Below are 24939 nucleotides of genomic sequence, written 5' to 3' on the forward strand. Positions count from 1 at the left end.
TGAAAGTAAATAGCATACAAGGCTACAGGCCAAATGCTGGAAAATGGGATTAGAATAGATAGGTGCTTAATGGCTGGCACAGACATGATGAGCTGAAGGGCTTCTTTCCATGCTGTAAAACTGATGCTGATTGTAACAAGAGTTTCTCATTCTTATACTCCAGTCTACATGCAATAAAGGCCAAATTGCATTTGCCTTCCCAGTTGCTTGCTGCACCTGCATCATAATTTTAATTTCCTTATGTGTACACAAGTCTGACTGAACATAAACATTGAGGTCTCACACCTTTTAAATCATATTCTGCTTTTCTATATTTATGATTGAAGTTAATAACCTCACATTATACTCCACTGACATCTTGTTGCTGATACATTTAACCTCATTTTTCCTACCTCTACTTCCTGTCCTCTGTACTAATCTATTACCCCAACTCCCTAAGCTCGTATCTTGTGTATTAAAATAGAAGCAAATTAATGCAGATGCTGGAATCTGAAACAAAAAATGAAAATGTTGGACAATCTCCACAGGTCTGACAGCATCTGTAGAGAGAGAACAGAGCTAACGTTGAATCACGGAGTCATCCAGACTTGAAACATTAGCTCTGCTCTCTCTCTGTCTGCTGAGATCTTCCAGCACATTGTTTTTGTGTGGCACCTTATTGAATAGCCTTTGGAAAATCCATGTATACTGCATTAACAAGCTCCCCTTTATCGACCCTACTAGTTATATTGCCAAAAAGCAATAATAAATCGATCAAGCCCCTTTGTAAAACCATGTCTGATCATACTTTCTAATATTTTAGCAATAGATTGTAACATATCCCTATAGCCTAATGTCAAACTAATTGGCCTGTGTTTGTTTTCTCCCTTGTTTCTTGAATAGCAGTGTTGCATTTGCTAACTTGCAATCTGTTATGGCTGTTGTAGAATTAAGGGAATTTTAGAAAAATGTAACATGACATTCGCCATTTTTTTGCAGCTGTCTCTTTTAGAACCCTAGTATGTGGGCTAATGTGTACTATCTGTAACTGCTCCCTTATTGTTACAGTTTTCTTTTTACATCATGTCTTGAAGACGAGCAATCAAACTGTGCTTCAGAGTGCCTACAAACCACAACAAAACCCAGATCTGAAACTACCTCTAAAACATGGTGTTCCTCAAGAGGATAAATGGAGCTCAATCATCCTAAAGGGCTTGCAAATGATAAGATTATCAAGATGATAAATTTTATTCTCAATATTCATTAAAATTATCCACATCCTGGTCCCATTCAGCTGATCACAATTGGGATGCTACAATTAGCTTCAGCATTACTAACTGGGGAGCAGAAATCAAAATTTGTGAAGGTCCTCCCCAAAATTACATTTGAACATTGGCTAACAGTCGAATTGAACTGAATACAAGCCTAGACAGTGGGCAGTACTGCTGAATGAGCACTTTATGAAGAAACTGGAGAACTGTTATTGCCCCTAGAATACAAGAAAAAGTTGGAGCGAGGAAAAGAAACAAATGATCATATTTCCCATAAATGAAATAATTTTAATGATCTGCAGAGATACTTCTTGACAAGACTTTATAGTTTGAGGAAACCCTCTTCAAGTTTACAGAAAATAAAAATCAGCAACCTTGAAATTTCTGAATTACATCGAGATATAATACAATGGATTTGTTTTTCAGCATTTTTGTGGCTGCTATATATTGCACAACAATTGTATCATTTAATCTCCAGTGTCCCTCTCAGGCAACAGAAAGGTGGTATCTATTTTGCAAGCATCATGTAAATAGTCTCAATTTTCCAGCAGAATAATTTGACTTGTGAAATTCAGTCTTATAAATAAGCTTTAACACAGATATAAAATAATCATGCTTTGGGCTATAGGCATAACTGTACAGTACTATGCACTATCAAGCTTGGAATTTAGAAATTGCATTACAATTTCTTCCTTTTTCTGATCAAATTTGTGTTCAGCTTCTTCGACAACTGCATTAACATCACCACACAGCTTTACAGGATTGCCTTGGAGAGTGACATGTCGAAGATCCTCCAAAACCACAGTCTTAAGCTTGTTAAGTTCTTCAGACAGTAACTTCATATTACATTTTGATAGTTTTTTGTCTAGAATAAACATAATTTAACAATGTGACAATTATTGTGAAAACAAAACAAACGCCAAATAGATCTTCAAAAGTGCTAAAAAGATTAATTTAAAATATTTCCAGATTCTGAAAGTACATGAGTTCTGTTGAAAATGAACTAATATATTTCCCATGTTTTCTTTTCCATCTGCTGTTATAGTGCTGTAAACAGCAAAAAGAAATTGTAACATTGCAGTTATAGTGTTTTTAAAAATTGTTCATGGGATGTTAGCATCACTAAGGAAGGTTAGCATTTATTGTCCATCCTTAAATTTTCTTGAGAAGCTAATTATCAACTACCACCTTGACCACTGCAGTCCATGTGGTGTCGATATACCCAGAGTGCTGTTAGGGAAATAGTTCCAGGATTTTGACCCATCTGTTAAAATATTATCTAAAGCAGAGCTTCCCAAACTGGGTTCTGCGAGAAGCTCCTAGGGGTTCTGTGGCAGGCCAGGCTGATGTATGAATTTTGAAAAATACTATGAAACTGCTTGCCTATTTAGATGCTGACTTCTCAAGAAACAGCATGAAACTCAAATTTCCAAAGCATGGTGGGCACGGGCAGCAGAGTGACAGGCAGCGCAGGCAGCAGAGTGACAGGCAGTGGAGACATGTATGGCAGAATATCTGGAGTTTATTTTGGTCATTCTCCAATCTGCTTCATTTCTTTCTTTTTGTGGACCTCTCACGGATTTTCACTGTTTTGGCTATTTTTATTTATTTTGTGTCTTTCCATTGGCTCACTGTAATCGTATTTTACATCTTGGAAACACTTTCAATGCAGGAACCTGCACATATTCCCTGGAGCGTAGAAGAATGAGAGGAGATTTAATAGAGGTGTATAAAATTATGATGGGTATAGTTAGAGTGAATGCGAGCAGGCTTTTTCCACTGAGGCTAGGGGAGAAAAAAAAACTAGAGGATATGGGTTAAGGGTGAAGAGGAAAAAGTTTAAAAGGGAATATTGGGGGGGGCAGGGGGGGTTCTTCACAAAGAGAGTGGTGGCAGTGTGCAATGAGCTGCCAGATGAAGTGGTAAATGTGGGCTCACTTTTAACATTTAAGAAAAACTTGGTCAGGTATATGGATGAAAGGGGTGTGGAGGGATATGGTCCAGGTGCAGATCAGTGGGACTAGACAGAAAAATGGTTCGGCATAGCCAAGAAGGGCCAAAGGGCCTGTTTCTGAGGTGTAGTGTCTATGGTTCTATGCAGGTTTTCAAGCCTCCAGCTCCCTTTTTGTGTTTGTAAATCTGTTGATTCTCTCCCTTTCTGGTTTATTTTCTCCAATCCTATTTTCATGTTTCTCTTTTAGTTTTGATTTCTGACAAGGAGTTAATCATGAAATTACACCACCTCTTTTCCATTGTAGATTGTTGACCTATTGTGCAGTTTCACCAATTCCTATTTTTGGGCTGGTGTTTATTAGGTTATGAAGAACATGAAAATAACGCATGTGTTGAAACCGCACTATTTGATTAGTTAAACAAAACATTCACATGCAAATAATCTATAGTTTTAATCTGATTAAAATAAAGAATTTCAAATAAAAATATTGCATAAATGTATTTCAATCTCTAAAATGTGCAATATACCATTTTCAAAAGGATTTAGTCAAATACTTTAAACAATTTTTAAAGTTTATTGATAAGTCTATAGCAGAAAAACATTAGATTGACATTTTTGTTCCACACAAGTTCCCTCCTACACGTTTTTATCTAACCCTATCAGCATCTCCCTCTATTTCTTTCTCCCTCATATGCTTAACTAGCTTCCCCTTAAATGCATCAATAGTATTTTCCCCAGCTACGCTTCCTGGTAGTCCATGTACTGCAGCAGTTCAAGAAGGCAGCTCACCACCACATCAAACGGATTAGGGATAGGCAATAAATGCTGACCTAGCCAGAGATGCCACATCCCACGAATTAATTTTTTTTAAATCACCTTCTTATTACTCTTTGGATACAGCAGATTTTCTTGAATTTATTATTCAATTTATTCATGACGATCCTATATTTATGACCTCTAGTATTCCCCACCCACTACCACCACCACCGCCACCCCCCCAACACACACACACACACACAAGTGGAGCTATGTTCTCCACATTGATCTCACCATGAAGATCAATATCAGGTTGCCTGCCACCCTGCCCACCCCCCAACCACTCCCACCCCCAGCATGTTGCATCTTACTGATAAATGCACCTTTTCAATTCTGATATTTTGCAAGATGTTTTTGCACTTTCCCTAGTGCTTCTAAGTCCTTTTCATAAGAGACCAGATCTGTGCACAGGACTTGGCTAATGTGGGCCAAGGAAGGTTGCATCCAAGTTTAATTCCTAAGCTTATCAATTCTACACTTATAGAAAGAAAAACTAATGTTTGTTTGCATTTTTATGGCTTTATACTTGTTGATGCTTTATACATGTTGATACTTCTATTGATTTTTGTATCTGTATTCCTAAATCCCTTTTTTTAAAAAACCCTTTGAGCCTGCTGCGACATTCATTTTGATCACGGCTGGTCATCGAATTCAATATCCAGATCCCCTTTCCCCCTTTATCCCTTGACCCCCATAAGCTGTATCTAATCTTTTTCTTGAAATCACACAATGTTTGGCCTCAACTATATTTTGCAATTGTGAATTCCACACATTCACCACCCTCTGGATGAAGAAATTTCTCCTCACCTCAGATCTAAAAGGTTTACCCCCCCCAGCCCCCATCCTCAAACTATGCCCCCCTAGTTCCATTGGGAACATTCTGGATCTACCTTGCCTAACCCTGTTAGAATTTTACAAGTTTCCATGAGATTCCCCCCTCATTCTTCTAAACTTCAATGAATATAATCTTAACTGACTTGGCCTCTCCTCATGACAGACCTGCCATCCCAGGAATCAGTCTTGTAAACCTTTGCTGTACTCCCTCTGTAGCAAGGACATCCTTCCTCAAATAAGAACACCAAAGTGGCACACAATATTCCAGATGTGGCCTCACCAATGCCCTATCCAACTGCAGCAAAACATCCCAATCCCTATGCTCAAATCCTCTCACTACCAACATACCAGTCGCCTTCTTTACTGCCTGCTGTGCCTGCATGCTTTCAGCGACTGATGCATGAGGGCGCCAAGGTCGCATTGAGTATTCACCTCTCTCAATTTACACCCATTCGAGTAATAATCTGTCTTTCTAATATTACCACCAAAGTGGATAACCTCACATTTAACCACCTAATAGTGTCCATATCACATTGAAGCATCTCTGAATCCTTCTCACTGCTTACCCTCCCACCCAATTTTGTATCATCTGAAAATTTGGAGATAAATACATTCAGTTCTCTCTTCCAAATCATTAATATATGTGAACAATTGGGATCCTAGCACAGATCCCTGCAGAACCTCACCAGTCTCTGACTGCCAGTCAGAAAAAGACCCATTTATGCCAACTCTTTGTTTCCTATCTGCTAACCCGCTTTCTATCCATCTCAAGACATTACCTGCAATCCCATGTGCTTTAACTTTACATAATAGTCTGTTATGTAAGACCTTGTCGAAGTCTTCTGAAAGTCTAAATAAATCACATTCACTGCTTCTCCTCATTCAACTCTACTAGTGAAATCCTCAAAAAATTCCAATAGATTCGTCAAACATGATTTCCTTTGTAAATCCATGCTGACTTTGTCTGATTATATCACTGCCTTCTAAATGCTTGATAATACACTCTAGCAACTCTTATCAATCCTTGATAATAGACTCCAGCAACTTCCCCAGTACCAATGTTAGGCTCACTGGTTAATAGTTCCCCGTTTTCTCTATACCTCCCTTTTTGGATAGCGGGCTTACATTAGCTCCTTCCAATCTGTCGAAACTCTTCCAGAGTCCAAAGAATTTTGGAAAATAACCACCACTGGATCTACTATTTCTAAGGCCACTTCCTTAAGTACTCTGGGCCAAAGATTATCAGAACCTGGAGATTTATCCACCTTCAATCCCATCAATTTCTCCAAAACTACTTCTCTACCAACGCTGATTTCCTTCAGTTCCTCACGTTTCCCCCAGCACTTCTAGTACATTATTATGTCTTCCTTTGTGAAGATAGAAGCAAAGTACAAATTTAATTCCGCAGCCATTTCTATATTCCCCATTACGAATTCTTCCATTTCTGACTTTAAGGGGGCTACTTTTGTTTTTGTCAATCTTTTTCTCTATATATATCTATAGAAACTTTATATATCTATAGAAACTTCAGTTCTTATGTTCTCCACTAGCTTAGTTTCATAATTTATTTTTCCCTTCTTAATCAATCCCTTGGTCCCCCTTTGCTGAATTTTAAACTGTTCACATCCTCAGGTCTATTGATTTTTCTTGCCAATTTGTATGCTTCTTCCTTGAATCTGATACCATCTCTAATTTCCCTTGTAAGCCATGATTTGGCTATAATTCCTTTAGTACTCTTGTGCCAGACAGGAATTAACAACTTCTGGAGTTCACCTATTCATTCTTTAAATACCTGTCATTGCCAGTCTAATGTGTTTCCTTTCAGTAATGTTTCCCAGTCCATCATGACCAATTCATACCATCATAGTTACCTATTTATCTGTTTAGACTCCTATGCTGGAATTTTACTACCCAGCCTGCCATGGGAATTGTTTTGGGCTGGAAGTGGACAATGGAAAGTCCGTTGATCTCAGGTGGGATTTTATGGTTTTGGGACAAGCCAGGCTGTAAAATTTCCCTCACGTTATCCAACCACATGTGGCCTCCTTAGTCTGTGTACAAAAATGCACCACCTTACACTATATTGAAATTCATCTGCCAAATACACATCCATTCTGAAAGTTTATACTGAGTTCTTGTATTTTGTCACATCTTATTTGGTAATAATTATATCTCCCAATTTATCATCTATTAATTTTGAAATTGAACATCCGATTCCCAAGTCCAAATTTTAATGTAAATTGTGAACTGCTATGGTCTCACCACTGTTTCCTGTGGAATACCACCTCACAACAATCTTTTGCAGTTGCCTAAACCCCTTTTCTCACTTTTATGTTTAGTCATCAGCTTGTTATCCATTCTGTCATCTATGCCCTCACTCTACATGCTCTATGCAATCCCCTATTGAAGGCCTTTTGAAAATATATTTATTATGGGATACTCTAAATAGGAAACATATCTCAATTTTGCTTACAGTATTATGTTTATAGCACATAGATGGAATAATAATAAACCAACAGTACATAAATTATAGTTCTTGTATATGCCTGGTATATTAGTTGTACCTTTCGCAGTTTTCATAGACTGAGATACCAAACGACGGATGGCTTGATCAGCCTGATGAAGAAGACTTGCTGCACAAATGGCACGATCTAGCTCCTGTGTGATAACCAAACCAAAATTGAATTAAAGGCAAACTATTATTGGATTAATTGTATGTTTTAAATTTAGAATTAAACCTAAACTGTAGAAATGCCTAAAATATCATTGAATTTGTTCGGTATATGCATATTCTCATTTGCAATCAAAACAGCTTCAGTTCCCAGACATTTATTAATTTGAGGTGTAAAGGAAATGAATGTATTGAAGAACATTCTTTAACACACCTTTAATTGTTTGAGCATCTATGGATATAAATATGAAAATGCAACATCTCATTCAAGAACTATCATTGTCACATGTTAATACACAGAGATGCTTTGGTTTACAATACATAATGTCCCTTTCCCCTTTACTCCAGTAGCATGACAACATTAATTTTAATTATTTTACCAAGTATCATTATATGCAATCAATGTGAGGGTTTTTCAGGTGTACATCAGTTCTGCTTATGCAGAATCTGTCATTCAGGAGCCTTTGCTTTCATGCTGTCAGTAGTCTGTTCACCACTTGGCTCAGGCACTTCATCTGATAAAGTTGTTTTTTCTTCAGCTTCTACAGATGCTGTGGTGTTGAATCTGAATTCGACTCAGTCGTGACCATAGGTACAGGGATTTCCAAACCTTGAGTGTCAAATGTTGGCCTTTCAGATATCAACTCTGCAAATTCTATTTTTGAAGTGAGTTTTTAATCTGTGTGTCTACCCCAAACTCTGTCATCAGTTTGCACTGCATAAGAGATAGGTTCTGCCTTTGTGAGTGTTGTGGCAGGTATCCACTTCTCACTTGAAGAGTAGTTTCTCGCTAAAAGTCTTTCTGCTTGATTAAAAATTCTTGGTTTCAATATCTGTTCATGGTGAGTAACTTAGTTTTGTTGTTGTCGCTTACAATGATAGAAGTGTCAGGCAATGAGGATAAATCAAATTTGGTTCTCAACTTCATTTTCAAAAACAATATTGCTGGTAAGTTTTAGGTTGTCGCATGGGCTGTTTCTGTAAGATATGAGAAAATTGATTACTCTCTTGGCCTTTGATGCTTTAATGGTATTCTTCGATGACTGTACCAATCTCCCCACCAATCCATTGTTGGAAGGATGATAAGGTGCACTTCTGATGTCTTGTACGCCATGGTTTGTGAGGTAGTCCTTGACTTGAATTGAATCCTGTTATTGCTCATTAAATGCTCTAGTTTGCCAAATCGTGCAAATACTTTATCTAGTTCTTTGATTGTCTTTTCAATGGTCACCAATGTCATTGTCATTATTTCAGAAGATTTCGAATGTGCATCCACTAGGTCGAGAAACATGTATCATTCAATTGGTCCCGCAAAAGCATTATATCCTCTTTTCCAAGGTTGTCTTGGCCAATCCCAAAGACGCAGTGGTTGAAGAGACGGAGTATTTCATATCCTAGCACAAGACTGACACTGTCCTAAAACAGAAAATGCTGGAAAGTCAGCAGATCTGACAGCATCTTTGGAGAGAGAACAGAGTTAATATTTCGAGTCTAGATGACTCCTCGTCAGAATAGACACTGTCCTACTCGTTCTCCAATCTGTAAGTCTCGTCCTGGCCAACCTAAATAGCTCCTTGTTGTTCTTTCATACGTACCACTCCTGGATGTCATTTGTGACACTGATCAAGTATATGACTCTGCAAGCATGGAGGAATGATCATCCTAATCCCCCACAAAAGTACTCTATTTTATACCATTCATTCAAGTTTCCTTGTTTGGTATAACTTGAATTCCAAACTCCTCCTCTGTTTATTCAGTGGTATTCCTTTCAAGATCATGTCCACGACCTTCCCCATCACTGGTTCTGACCTCATGCATCTTTGCACTTGAGGTGCAGTAATAGTTATATATCAACCTGGGAAAAGTACAAAATGTTCACCTAGTTCTCCTGTGATTAGGCTTTGTCCCAAATTGGTAGACATGATACAGCATTGGCTTTTGCATGTTAAGATCCTCTGTATTTTTCTAAGAGTTTCTGTAATGTGTTCTTTCCATCAACCAATTGATTAAATGCTTGCCAATTTAGTTTGATTTTGTTTAATTATCATCTTCCAAAAAATGGAGGAAAATTTCCTTTCACTGCACGTAATTGCAATTTTTCAGATTGACCATTTGTTTCAACTTGCATCACGATTTAACCCTTCAATGGAACCGCCTCTTCTGTTTAAATTCTCAGGATGATAATTAGCCGGCTTTAATAGTATATTTGTGAGCTTCTGTTGATATAAATTTTCAGAGATACAGACATTCCTATATCTTCTGCAATTTTAATTTTGTTCCCATTCAGTTTCGGATAGACCCAAAATCTCTGTGTATCGCCTTGCATCGATAACGCACCGAATTTGAGTTCTTCAGTCTCCCTAAATGTTGTGTCTTCCTGGAAATTTTCTTTGTCTTCAGAGATAAATAAAGACAATGATGGCCATGATACAACTCAGTTCATTCTTCCAGAGCAACTGAAATTCCTATTAAGATAGTTGTTTAAGAGGAGTTTTGATACTATCATATTTTGCCTCCAACTCCCCTATACAGAAGGCCATTATAATTTATCAATCTTACATAAAGATATACTTCCTGAAAACTGTCCAGACAAGCCTTTTATTAGCTAATATCTATGTTGTATAATCCAATAATTATGATTTAAATTGAATTTAACTTTTTTATTTCACTTAATAATTTACTTCATGAAAGATTCTCTCTCATTTGCTTCTTTTCAAGCTTGAAAACTCAAGATTTTTAATGTTGTTTTAATTACTCAATCCTCTGACACAGGGTATCAGCCTCAATTATGGGAGCAACACTTGAAACAAGCGCAAAGTCAGCAGAGTCATGACAGTGCAACTGAAGTCAATTTTTGCATTCAGGCTTCATTTAAATGCCACTGGCAAACTGTGGGCACCCTATGATATCACTGGAGCTCGCTGATTATAGAAGGGAAACAAATCACCTTTCTCCCTTGCTGAACAATAGATCAGACATGGGTGAGTTGGGATAGAGCCAATTTCAGAGATGTCAACCATGTACTGATAGCCATCTGCAGTAATTCTGTGGAACCAGGAAAGAAAATTTTCCCAAACGGCTCTGATGGAGAGTCAAACAGGCTCAAAACATCAATTCTGTCTCCACAGATGCAGCCAGATTTTCTGTTCTTACTTAAGAGTTCCAGCATCCACAATATTTTGCTTTTATCCCAAAAAATTGTAAGGCCTTTTTTCTGGGGGCAGCTAGTTAAGCTGCTTAATGACTAGTGCATGTTGACAGTGTGTATGGTATATGTTCCATTTATTTGTACCTGAACATTGCAATTGGTATCCTGCAACTGCCAAGAAGTAGTGAGACTGTTATTTTCCTATATACTGGCCCATATGAAAATTATATCAAATGCGTCTTCAGCATCATGAGGGCAATCCAATACTCCTCTGATTTTCAACTGCTGGTCACCTGCTTTTTAGTCAACAAATAAATTGCCAGCAGTTGAAAATCATTCCTCAACATTGCTTCTATTACCTATTACAAAGACAACAAAAATTTTAATAAGTGAATTCTGCTTACAGGAGCACTTTAAAAATAATACCTTTCAGTTAATGCACTGGTTCTCCCTCCAAATGTTAGTCCACATGCTGAGTATTTACAAACTTTTTGCTTCTATTTCGGATTTCCAGTATAGCATTCAGTCAACATTGACATTACAAACAATGCAGAAATCAAATGTTCCGATTATAGACTTCCTCATTTAAAATCACTGGAGTGCATCTTTTTAGTTCAAATGCTGAGTACCAACTGTGTTCTAAAGAGAACCCCTTCTAACGGCTACGATTAAAAGCTTTGACAGAAGAAACACTATTTAATTCTACCTACATTCTTGCTTCTGTACCAGATTAATATTTACAAACCACGGGCAGAATTCTCCTGTTTTTAGGTTAAGTGCCCACGCTGGCGGGAAAAGAGGAGTGTTTCCACCGGCATTGGTAGTATCTGTCAGGTGAGACTCACCCATCTGAAAGATGCTAACGAACTCATCTCAGTAACGCACTGGTCAGCCAGGCTGTTCCAAGATCAGGGCGCCCTTTGAACTCTGTGGTCAGAGACCAGGCGAACAGTATCAACCTGTCACCAAAGAGGGGCATTTGCCCCTCCCACAAACAACAGGCCATCCTCCCACACCACAAAGACTTATGGTTGACCTGATCCTCCTCCTCCTCCTCCATTCCACACACACCCCGCCCCCCACACACAAAATGAAATCCGATTCAGGTCCCCCTCAGATCCTCCACTAAGGCCATCTTTCCCCTCAGAGACTACACTCAGGCCATCTTCCCTTTCATATCCCCACTCAGCCCCCTGCCCCTCGTTAAATGACAAAGGAATAAGTGGTCCGCAATCATTTATTCCTTTTGAAAAAGCCAAACTGTCATCAGGCTTAGAAGCTGTATAAACATTAGGATCAATTGAGGTGCATTTGAGTGTGAAGGAAATGAAAATAAACACAACTGACTGGATCTTCTGAGAGTAAAGGGGGTCTGAGTGGGGGTCTCAGGGCAGAGGGTGGCTAAGGGGCAGTCTGGTCAGGTTGAATGACCCTCACGCCTGTGTGCTGTTTGGTGGGGGAGGCAAATGCCCTTTTTTCTGATGGCCTGAGATTCCTCTGGACTCTCAGGGTCCAGCACACCCATGTCCATGCTTGTGATTAGCAACACCAAAGCCCTCCCAGTGCTGTTGCCACTTGGGGGACGGGTGTGTGGAGGAAGGGGTGGGGGGGACTAATGAACAGAATAATCGTGTTACAATTCGTGAGTTTGCATGATTATCAGGTTACCACCCGCTGGGTCAATGGGGCAGGTCAGGTGAATCCCAATTGCCTTGATGCCTGTCAGAAATCTCGATTTTTGGTTGATGCCTCATTCTGCAGCACGTCTTGATTCCCATTAGCAACTTGCCCAAGTTGGAGAACCCAGCCCTACAATTTTATTTAGGACACACATGAAAGACATGCTGGTTAGGTGCATTGACACGAACAGGCACTGGAGCGTGGTGACTGTGGAAATTTCACAGTAACTTCATTGCAATGTTAATTTAAGCCTTACTTGTGACTAATAAATAAACTTTTACTTTACGTTAAATTATATAAACCATTGCTTTTACCTTTTGTTCAATGTTTTCTTCAAATGGTTTCTCTGGATTTTTCAAAGAAACATCAAGTAGTTCAAACACTTTCTGGCTGTAAAATACGAATGAATGTGAAAGTGACCAGTGAATGTAAGGTTGCTGGTATCCAACTCTGCTTTAGACCTTAACCTACATATAATAAATTGACTTTGACCGTTTTGTTGGCTTTTCACTAGATTTAATATTCCTTATCTGATTTTTACTGTCACAAATGGCAGAGAAGGAACTAACTTTGTAAAAATTACAAACCGAAAATGCTGGAAGTACTTAGCAGGTCTGGTAGAATCTGTGAAGATATCTCCACAGATGCTGCCAATCTATTGAATGTTTTCAGCATGAACTATTTGTGTTTCAAATTTCAGCACATGCATTACTTTGCTTTTGGAAAAAAATACACCCTGACATACCTTATTTTTGAAGTTCTGTTCTCTCTTTTTAAAACATTATAATTTTATCCTGCCTTCTTAAAACATTGCTCATTTATGATTTCACTGCACTTCTTGCCCTTCTGTACCTCACCCAAGTGGACTTGGTAACGATCAATGCTGCCTAATCACAATTACTTTCTTCAGATATATGAAGAACAGAAACCGCTGCCAATTCTCTATTTCTTAACCTACAGTGCCCTGGCACAAATTATACTGCCGATTATTGAAAAACCAACAATTTCAGTGCAAATTAGGGATGCAACATTCCTGGTCTGCATATCAGTTGCATAAATTCACCAAATGACTGCATCAACTATCCTACATTCTTCACAATAAAAGCAAAATCTATTATTTATAAGAAAAAAAGACAAGGCTGAAACATTTGCAACCATCTTCAGCCAGACATGTCAAGTGGATGATCCAGCTTATTCTCCCTTTGAGGTCCCTGATATCACAGATGCCAGTATTCCAACCGATTTGATTTACTCCACATGATACCAAGAAGTAACTGAAGTGAAGGCACTGGCTACTGCAAAGACTATGCAACCTGACAACATCCCATCAGTAATACTGAATATTTGTGCTTCAGAATTAACAGCACCCCTCGCCTGCCTGGTTCAGCACAACTACAACACTGGCATCTAGCTGGCAATGTGGAAAATTGCTCAGGTCTTATGCTGGCCACAAAAAAAGGACAAATCCAACCTGGCCAATTACTGCCCCCATCAATCTAATCTCATATCAGCAAAATGATGGAAGGTGACATTGAGTGCTATCGTGTGGTACTTATACAGCAATAACGTACTCAGTATCAGTTCCTGACTTCACTACAGTCTGGTCCAAACATAGATAAACAAGGTGAGATAAGGTTGATTGCCCTTATCATCAAGTTAGCACTTAACCAAGTGTGGCATTAAGGAACACAACAAAACTCAATGGGAATCAGGGAGAAAACTCTCCACTGGTTATAGTTAACTAGAAACATAACTGAACGATTTATATAAATACTGTGACAACAAGAGGAAGTCAGAGACTGGGGATTTGCAGAGAATAACTCACTACTCGTCTCCGTAAAGTCTGTCCACCATCTGCAATGTAGCGTGGTAGAATACTCCACATGCTGGGAAGAGTGCAGCTCCAACAACACTTAAGAAGCTTGACACCATTCAACAAAGCAGTCCATTTGATTGGCACCCATCCACCACCTTAAACATACACTCCCTGCAGCATTGGCACACAGTGGCAGCAGTGTGTACCATCAACAAGATGCACTGTGGCAGATTGCCAAGGCTCCTTCAAAAACACCTCTACCACTAAAAAGGACAAGATGCATAAAAATGGTAGCACATGCAAGTTCCCTTCCAATTCATACGCCATCCTGACTTGAAACTATAATTGCCATTCCTTCACTATCACTGGGCCAAAAATATAGAATACCCTCCTTAACAGCATTGTGGATGTCCTACACCAAAAGGCTTGCAACAATTCAAGAAAGCAACTCACCACCATCTCCTCAAAGGCAATTAGGCATTGACAATAAATACTTGCCCTACAGGCATCATTCACATCCCATGAAAGAATGAAAAAAAAAATCAATGGATTATTGTCGCAATTTACATCAAAGCACGTTTGTGGTTGTGTGAAAGACTGAAGACATGATCCAAAATAGAATTACTTCAATTTTTACAGTGCAGAGTTTGCAAGATTGCAAGGCTAGATTTTCTCCAGGTTGCTCTTAAAGCAGGAATTCCTCAATCTGACAGCTTGAGCTTCCAATGGTCATACATAACACTAAAGTTCCATTGTCAACGGAGTCAATATAAATCCTGAAATATCCTTAAGAAATCACACTCCAACAATTAACTGATATATAATTTCAATTTTTTTCCTTTTCTTAATTGAAAACAAATATGGAAGTAGACTATTGGTCAGTAGACAATTAGCATTTTTAAAACACTTACATATCCTCTTCCGGTACATTTTCTGCACTTTTCATTATCAAACTGGTCTTTTCCCATGAATTTTTTGCAGGATCAGGTGGCTGGATTTTTGCTGACATCAACACTATTGTTTCATCATTTACCAGACAGCCTCGTTCATGATTTCTCTGAAGGCATAATTCAACTGGGCATTCCAGAAACAACTGAAAGAAGCCTAGGGAATCTTTTAGAGAAATATTTTGCTGATAATTGATCTTAAGCATCATTTCCAAAGTTACAATGAAGCATATTATTTAAAAGAAAGACACAATTAGGGTAGAACTTCTACTTCTGCATTCACCAGCCTGGGATTTTTATTCCACAAAAGTGAATGCATTTAAAGTCATTGGCTGAGTGCAGAAGTGGAATTTCTACTGCAATATATACTATACTGATGAATATTTGAGTTTCAGTAAAGAACAGTACAAATTACCGGGAATGGAAGTAGTAGCATTAAACATTTCCAAGTAAATTTACAGCACCCATTAGATGCAATGTGAAACCTGATCTGATTATGTACATTCCTGCATTGCACCATTCTGAAATTTACATTTATCACAAAGGTCCCTTGTGTGGTTTCTCTAAATTAGACTTTCAGTTTAGCAATAGTTACTAACACCTGAAAGGTCCAGCTACCATTCTGAAGCATTATTGAGATGAGAGTAAGTACAAACCAGACCTGGCTAGTAAAATAGTCTGCAGAGATGTGGAATTTTTATAATCCTAATCATTTCAATGATTTATAAAATCTCACTGAAACATTCTCCAATTCATCACTGCCTGGTTTAGACAAATAAACAAAGGGTGTATACAAGCAATAATACTAATGTGTAAAATAACAAAAGCTCCTCGAAGTGCATCTGCACAGATCCCTGATAGCTACAGAAGTTGATTAGGAAGGCATGTAGAATATACTTTTATTACCTGATATAAGAACAGGGAGGTTTTGCTAGAACTGTGGAAAATATTAGTCAGTCTACAAGTAGAGTATGAGGTCACCACGTAACAAGAAAGATGTGATTTCATTAGAGAGGATAGATTGAAGATTTACAAGGATATGGCTGGTACTGATGAATTTTAACATATCCAATCTTCCCTCATAGCTAAGTTGTTTCCTTTGCAACAGAGGAGACTGAGGTATGAGTTCATAGAGGTGTATAAAATTATTAGTGGCCCAGGTAGAGTGGATAGGAAGACCCTATTTCCCACAACACAGATGTCAATAACCAGTGAACACAGGTTTAAAGTAATTGGTAGGAGGGTTAGCGGGGAGTTGAGAAGAATTTGTTGTTTTATCCAAAAGATAGTGGAGATCTGGAACACTGTGAAAAAGTGGCAGAAGTAGAAACCCTCATCATTTTAAAAATGCACTTGAAGTCCCATGATCTAAAATGATATGGACTTAGAACTGAAAAGTGAGGCCGGCCCCCTTGTGTCCTGTAAATTTCTATGATCCTATGCCTCAAACCTAAGGTAAACTGTCTATACTATCCCTGTTAATAAATAATCCATGTTACTACCAATAGCAAAACATAGCCTTTCTTTGGCATACTTTATTCTGCAGTTCTTGCACTGATGCCAAAATAGTAAAAAAGAAATCAAAATAAATTTAGGCTATTTGCTTCTTGACACTGAACCAGAAAGCATCAAAACATTTAATTTACAACAAAATGCTATACTGAAAGGCTAAAAAACATCAGTAGAAACTCGGAATGTTTAAATCATCTTTGGAAGCAAGTAGTGAACAAAGCAGATAAAAAATACATCATTTTTTCTGTGAAGAGAACTGTTCAATATTTGAATCAATAACTTTAATATACATACAATGGCAGGTAAACAAATATTGATTGCTGCAGACTTACTTCGTCTCGCTATCTGGTAAACTTCATATCTCATGCTTTGATAGTAGAAGTTGTCATCAAAAATTATAACTAAGGGTCTTGAATACGTGTTGCAAACTGAGTATTGTTGCACTCCATGCTGAATTTCTCCAGAGATGATACACTGCTGTTTCAGTGATTGAATAAAACACTCCCACATTGAATCACTTTCACTGCCTGGAACAGATAGGTGGCCAGTCCCATTAAGAGCCTGTATTAAGCTTTCAATGTATACCAACAGCTTTTGCCTGTACAACTTCCAGAGTGAACCCTAAGGATCCAAAAACACAAATTTCTTTTAAAATTAGAGAAACATGAAAATAAATGTAATTCTACATGGATTGAATTTTCATTGACTTGATAAAAACAAATAAACGTAAAAGACAAAAGGTACGTTTAAGCTGGCAGCTTCCAACCCAGATGCAGCAGGTCCCACAGGCAGATGGGACAAGCCAGTCAGAAGTCCATTGACTTCAGTGGGACTAGAAGATCCCACCCACCATTATTGATCTCCTTCCCTAAATAAGAATATACTTGCCTAATGGCGATAGTGTAACATTGGCTCATTATCTCCTTTCTGGATCAGGGGATTGTCTCATGAGGAGAGATGGCCTCTCTTTCAAAGTTTAGAAGAGTAAGAAAAACATACCAATTATTTTTAGTTTGACTCGAAGGGCACCAAGAGGATGTTTCCCTTGACTATGCAGTCTAACCCTTGGGATTAAAGCAGTGGTTCAAGAAGGCAGCTCACCACTACCTTCTCAAAGATAATTAGGGATGGGAAATAAATGCTGGCCTAGGCAACGGCGCTTCCATTCAATAAACAATTTTTTTAAAATTAGAATTGAAACATGGAGAAATGTTTTCACTTAAAGGGTTATGTATCTTAGGAATTCTCTATCCCAGAGGACTACAGATATTGTCATTGAATATTTTCAAGACAATAATTTTTGGTTACTAAGGAAATGAAGGGATATGGAGATAACGTGGGAAGTTGGAATTGAAATGGATGATCAGCCAAGATCTCATTGAATGGCAGAGTGTGCTCAAAGAAATGAATAGCCAACTCCTGTTCCTATTTCTTTTATTCTTATCAATACAACTTCATCTATAACTCGATTTAATCCATTTGTAGAGAGTCATTCACAATGGATAATCATTATTCTATTCTCAAATGAGTAATGCACCACCCAACTCATTTTACAAAAACATTCTTTGGCACAAACAAGACTTACCCTACATTATATCTGCATGCATGGTGTTCCATTGAAATATTAGATAGATTCAATATGGATTGACATTTGTTTTAGCAAACAGATTTTAAGCAGTGAGTATACAGAACCAAAAGTTTTGTTTTCATTAAATAAAAATCAATATTCTAACAATGCCAAAGATGGGATTACAATCAAAGAAATTTACCTTGGCCCAGAACTGAAGTTATCAGGAAAGACTGAACAGGTTGAGTTATTTTCTCAAGAGTGTAAGGTATTCAACATTATGAGGGTTTGATAAGGTAGATGGTAAAAAGATGTTTCTACCAGAGACCAGACCAAAATTAGAGGCTATAAATAAAAGACAGTCACTAATAAATCCAATAGGCAATTCAGGAGAAATCTCTTTACCCAGAGAATGGTTAGAGTTTGAGACTCATGACTACAGAGAGTATTTAAGGTGAACAGCATAGACACATTCAAAGAGGCTAAAGAAATGGGAGAAATAAATTATTGAAGGACATATTGTTGCTACCAAAGTACCAAGATACCATCCATAAATCTCTCCACCTCTACTTCCTCCTTTAAGACACTCCTTAAATGGTTCTTTAGCAAAGCTTTTGGTCACTTGGTCTAATATCGCATTATAGGATATAGAGTCAATTTTTTGTTTGTTAGTGCCTTTGAATGTTTTGTTAAAGATCTTATATAAACACAAATTGTTGATGAATTCTCCTTCACTTAATTGCATCAAGGCGGCTTGCATGGAGTGCAAATGTTGGCATTGACCTGAATAGCCAATTTTGTGAGGTAGACACTTTGTATTGATTTACCATTGAACTAACTATTCCAACTTAGATTTCTTGGTTCAGATTCTGTGTACCTTAATAGAGTTGCTTTCATAGACAGGAACACATGAATGCACAATTTTAAATATATATTTATACTTTGCAGAATGAAGAATCTTTAAAATTCTTTGTAACTGAGTTGGTTTAGAGTATTGAAGTTTGTGTTCAATTTTGGTTCCTCTGCACATCGAAGCTTTGGAGGACTAGCAAAATGACAAAATTTGAGCTCATAAATATATGGGGAAGTTTCAAGAATTAGTGTCATTTTTAAGAGGAATGGAGACTCAGAGGGAATACAAATGAAACAAGATTGTATAACTGTAGTTTTTTTTGGTTTTTATTCCAATTCAATCCAATCAAGTCCAATTCAGAGTCTCAACAAGTTGCAACATTCCTGATCCAAGCTGACAAGACAGGGCTCTCACCTCCTGTCCTGGGCTTCATCTACATGATCCAAGCTGATTGGAGTAGGCATAGCTCCTCCTCCAAGGCTTGATCTCATTTGCATTTTAACCAGAAGGCTGAGATGCCGGCTTTTAAAAATTGCTTCAAATGAAGCTAAAATGAAACCTAACAACTTCAACCAAGTACAGCATGTCCATACTACACTTCATCTTAGGCAAAAGGCCGATAGTTAAATAGGTTTTTGGATTGGATAAGAACTACAGGTCTTGGCCATAAAATCTGTAGACAAAAATGTTGGGTAACTGGAAGTATTTCTTCTCAAATTCATTGTGTCTTGAATAAACATCTCGTGTGAGGAGAATATTTTTAAGTAGAAATTTGAGCTGAGGGCTGCTGGATAAATTGGAATTCTTCTTTCATGTTGATTCCCAGTTAAGGTTTTGGTTAGAAGGAATTTGGATTTAGTGTCTGTCATTCATCAGGATGATCAAAAGCACTTAATAGCCAATGAAGTACTTCTGAAATGTCAACCTGGATATGTGCTCAAGTCTCAAAACTGAGACTTGAACCCACAACTTAACTCAAAAACAAGCTTCTGACCTAGATATGCCTTACTTAGCTGTGGTTGTGATGTTCAAAGACAAACATGATATTCAGTTTAGTCAATTGCTTTAGGAAGTTAGAAAGGAATTTCACAAACATTTTCTGTAGGTTCTTTGATTTTACCTCTGGCAAGGTAGCATGGTTAGGGTCTGGAACAACACTGGGCTTAGCTTGCGCTTTCTCAAACTGAATACTGTGCATTTAATTATGAATTTTACCACATATGTAAGGTTATTTTACATCATTCACATTGACTATTTCTCTGTTGGCACTAACAGTATCTCCATTATTAACATGAGCATTATTGGAATCTGTTGTCATGCACATGGCTGACGTTAAATGCCACTTATTCCAAATTCCAGAAGGTAAATCTGAAACAACTGCCCTCAACTGTATTTTGCAATTTGATACAACACAAGGAAAAGTTTGAAATCCAGAGAATGATATCCCAGGCATTTTATGATGATTTTAAATGTTTATTAAGCAACAAAATAAACAGTAATACAATGAACCAGAAATACCCTTAACCGAGGAAACAGATGGAATTTTCTCTCAGCGGAAATTTCCGCTTCTACTGAAATCAATAGACTTCTGAATGGCTCGCTGCATGTTCCAGCCCCCCCTCCTCTCCATGATGGGGCCATACAATGATAGGGAGGCAGTGGCATAGTGGTGTTGACACTCAACTAGCAATCCAGAGAGCCAAGGCAAGATCTGGGGTCTTGGGTTAAAATCTCACCACAGCAGATGGTGAAATTCGAATTCAATAAACATCAGGAATTAAAAAGCCTAATGAATATCATGAAGCCTTTGTTGATTGTTGTAAAAACCCACCTGGTTCACTAATGTCCTTTAGGGAAGGAAATCTGCCATCCTTATCTGGTCTGGCCTACATACGAATCCAGATCCACAGCAGTTGATTCAAATGCCCACTGAAATGGAGGGCAGTTAGGGATGGGAAATAAATGCTGGCCCAGCCAGTGATGCCCACGTCCCATAACATTAACTTTAGAAAAGTATCAGCAAATTCTAAACTACCTTCAGAGCTAATTCTACTTGAGCATCATAGATTTTTAAAAACTAAAACAAAATCCTATAACAGTTGCTGCACTGGCAGTTACATCTCTTTGCTTCAGAGGTAAAACAAACAGCTGGCTTCTCAAGACAGGTTTTCTAGACAGACATAGCTTGCTCTGAACTAAACAGCTATTCCTGCTGTGGCCAAGGTGTGAAGCAGCTACCCTTGTAAAGGTTTAATTGTCTCTTGAAATACAATTTTTCCCTTTTTATCTTCCCACATCTGAACAACCCTCTTCAGAAGTCAAACTTAATTACCTTCATTTTGTGAGTCAACCTTTTAGATTGTGGATGCAAAGTTCACATCTTGGCTCCTCTTTTGAACTTCTAACATCTTATTCAAAACTCTTTATATTCTGTTCCCCATTGATACCAGCTTGCTTTAGGCAAACATCTGTTTGCAGTGTTGCTCGACTCATCAACAGCAAAAACACCAAGTCCATGAGCATAACCAAACTGTTCTGCCCTAAAGCAGCTTAAATCTTCCAACTGTTTATATAACCAACAGAAAACATTCTAATTTACTGGACTTCCCTGACATTTTCATGTCATCGCCATTTTTGCTGACCTGCAAAAAGAGCATGCAGTTAATTACACTTTTACTTTCATACTAACAGATTTGGCCGAATTCCCAAATCGAGGCTCAGAGTGTAACTTACACGGAACCATCCAATTAATGAGGGCATGCAGGTTTCTGAGTCTGGAGGGCCAAGTGCAGGCCTTCCAGGAATGAAAGATTGACAGCCACAAAAATCAAAGGTTTCCTTAATTATTGCAGCCAGACAGTTCCAATTGTCAATCCCTTTCCTTCAAAACACCAGTGAGGGTGGGATTGTCATATGAGCACAAAAATTCCCTCCTGTCTCATTTCCCCCACCCCCAAAATGTGTTTCCAGACCCATTGCCACTATTGGAGCAGCACAATGGTGAGCAGCGCTGCCTCACAGCACCAAGGACCCGGGTTGGATTCCCTGCTTGGGTCACTGTCTGTGCGGCATCTGCATGGTCTCTCCATGTCTGTGTGGGTTTCCTCCAGATGCTCTGGCTGCCTCCCACAGTCCAAAAGATTAGTTAGATGCATTGGTTACACTAAATTCTCCATCAGTGTACCCAAACAGGTGCCGGAGCATGATAACTAGGCGATTGTCACAGTAACTTGCAGTGTTGTGATACTAATAAATAAACTTTAGGCATCTACTGAAAATTGAGCCCCATCAGTTTAAGGAATACTAAAATTTCCAAGGAGCAAGCGCCATCCGTAACTAGGGGAGGTCTGTGGGTGTCAGCTAGTTCAGTTGGCTAGAGCATGGTGCCAACAGTACGAGTTCAATCGCCATATCAGTTGTGGTCATTTATACAGGCCAGTCTCCTTGACTTGTCCCATATTTGATATAGGACGGTGCCCCTCAAGCTGTATAACCCATTGCCTCCTAGTCCTTCACTGATTATGGCAAACTATCAGTCCAGCTCTGACAGAAACCAGAACCAGAAATAACAGCAGGAGGGGATTTGCAGGGCTTGCTTGCAGTGCAAATCCCGTTACGGCTGCAAACTCTTGTGAAAGAGCCACGGCGTGATTTGCGCCAGAACGATCTCAGAATGAGATCTTTCCTGCCCCCTCCGCTAGCAATGTAATCAGGATCATGCCCAACAAGTGAGCAAAATATGCCTCCTGCTTTTTATTTGACAAAGGGTGGGATTCTCCACAGCACGTTTCTTGCGGCAGGACGTGGTGCACCATTAACTGCCAGCTGGAACATCTGGTCCCACTGGATTCACCTCACACCATCAAGATATTTGCAATGGGGGTAAGCTGTTGGTGAGACCAGAAGATCCAGCCAGCATGAACACCTACAAGGTCCTGTCGAAGTGCTGGAAAATCTGGAGACAGAACCTCACTGTTTCTCCGAGAAAGTTTACAATCAGAACTTGACATTTTGCCTCTTCTTTAAGGAAAGTTCCACCGTGTCTTAAGGCTTTCCACCAAAATGTAGAGGTAAACCAGGAAAATCCAGGCAATCAAACATAAGTGATAAATAATGCTTAAAATGCAACCCATTGGTTGGTAAATTTGAAGGCAGGTTATAATGATATTTAAAATGCTGCTGGCAACCTGACCGTTGCTGCAGGATCATCTGTTAAACAATCCCCATCAGCCTGTCCTGTCAGCGAGAAAGCTTCTTTCGGTATGAGGTCATCGTAGCAGAGCAGTAAGGACTCGGACATTGGCCGCAGAACCTTCAGCAGACGGCGAGCGAACGTGGACTTTCCGGCTCCCGGAAGGCCGGCCAGCAGACACAGAGACAGGCGCAGGCCGGCCTGCCGGCATCCCGGCCGCTCCCCGCGCTCCTCCAGCCCTACCGGTCAGGCGGCGCCACGACCCGGCGGCTCCCCAATGCCAAAGGCGGAGCTTGCCAATCTCGGAAGTGACGCACCCGGCCGCACACCGGTCAACCCTTCACGCGCAGCCGCCGGAAGTCAGGGCCGCCTGATTGACAGCCGTAGTAACCAGTCAAGGTCGGTCTTACGGGTCAAACCAAGTAAACAAACTTAAATTACGTTCGGACAAAGAAAAAGGGGCAGCTCCCCAAAAGGAAGGGGAACAGCACGAACAAAAACAAAAGTACAAAGGAAACTTAAGACACATCAAATTAACATGCGATTATTTGGGTCAATAATGCACCCCATCCTCTCCGGTGCCCAACGAGCGCAAAAAGTGTCAACTGCACCCATAGACACCGCATGCTCCCTCACCAGGGCCACCTGGCCGCAATTAACCAGTCAGGGTAGACTGCAGGCTGGAGCGCACCAATCCAGTGGCAGGTGGGCGGGGCGGATCACTGACGGGCTGTAGGTGAGGCACAGGTGTCCAGGTGTGTGGGCAGAGCACTTCAGAGAATGAACCATTTCAGAGCTTGAAGTGTCCCCTTTACCCCATTTCCATTTATTTCATCTCATTTATCATGCATTTATCATGCCCTCCTTTCCACCCCCCCCCCACCAACCCCCTTCAGGCCAACTGCCACATTCCTGAAGCAGTCCTTCACCAAGCTGTACCTTTGTTTTGCCATTCACGCATTCTGATCACTTTATGGACACTTTCAACACCTTCTCAGCCTCAGCATGATCATTTACAATCCCCTTGATCAAATTCTCCCACCCCCTCCCTACCCTCACATTATAAATCTCTGCTGACTCTCTTTCCTCTCAGCTCTGATGAAGGATCAGATTCAGATTCCAGCATCTGCAGTATTTTGCGTTTATCAAGTTCATAAGCTTGTCTTCCTCACCTCAACCATGTCCATATTTTGAGGCCCTCAAGAACATTGCTTTGTATGGCTGAACTTTAAAATGACACCAACAACTAGGAATGATAAATGGGCAAAATGAAAATCCTAAAATTTCAATAGGATGCATTAAACTAACAAAATCCATTAATACAGCCAAATGCCATTTAAACCACAAAAATATTTTAACAACAACTGAAATTGTCATTTTACTTTAGGAAGTCATGTCCCAAAATTCCACATTTAATTTGGGTGAAGTATCTATTTCCACAGTGTTCAGTGTGAGAATTTTTTTTATATTTGTATATTTCAGACATGTCCACATTACAGTTCATCAAGCTTTCAGAATTTGAGCACTGCAAAGTGCAATGGAACTGTATTCTTAATGAGTGCTTCCATTTGGCACTGTCAAGACCAGTAATTCCCAATATATGAATACACGGATAGACTGATCTCAGTAAATCCCATGATTACCCCAAAACACTAACTCCATGCCAAAAAGTCTTGCAACCATGGATGACCAACCCCAT

At 39.2% G+C, this 24939-nt stretch overlaps 1 protein-coding gene across 1 annotated transcript; it reads right to left on the reverse strand.

Annotated features, from left to right (window-relative positions):
• Window positions 1-1517: 1517 nt before the first annotated feature.
• Window positions 1518-23549, reverse strand: pstk (phosphoseryl-tRNA kinase). Its single transcript, XM_080205689.1, has 6 exons — window positions 23241-23549; window positions 16961-17249; window positions 15081-15282; window positions 12668-12743; window positions 7419-7512; window positions 1518-2115 (listed from the first exon to the last, which is right to left on the reverse strand). Exons 1-6 carry the CDS (start codon window positions 23346-23348, stop codon window positions 1895-1897), a joined length of 990 nt encoding a protein of 329 aa, XP_080061815.1. The 5' UTR covers window positions 23349-23549; the 3' UTR covers window positions 1518-1894.
• Between the last annotated feature and the right edge of the window lie 1390 nt (window positions 23550-24939).

Source organism: Carcharhinus amblyrhynchos, chromosome 17 (assembly GCF_965287045.1).
Source record: "Carcharhinus amblyrhynchos chromosome 17, sCarAmb.v2.hapA, whole genome shotgun sequence".
NCBI lineage: Eukaryota > Metazoa > Chordata > Chondrichthyes > Carcharhiniformes > Carcharhinidae > Carcharhinus > Carcharhinus amblyrhynchos.

Coding starts and splice junctions, on each gene's coding strand:
- pstk (XM_080205689.1), bottom strand. CDS start 23,348: ATGTCCGAGTCCTTACTGCTCTGCTACGATGACCTCATACCGAAAGAA. Junction 15,283..16,960: donor TTACCAGATAGCGAGACGAA/GTAAGTCTGCAG, acceptor TTTCTCTAAAAG/ATTCCCTAGGCTTCTTTCAG. Junction 2,116..7,418: donor GTCTATGAAAACTGCGAAAG/GTACAACTAATA, acceptor TGTTTATTCTAG/ACAAAAAACTATCAAAATGT.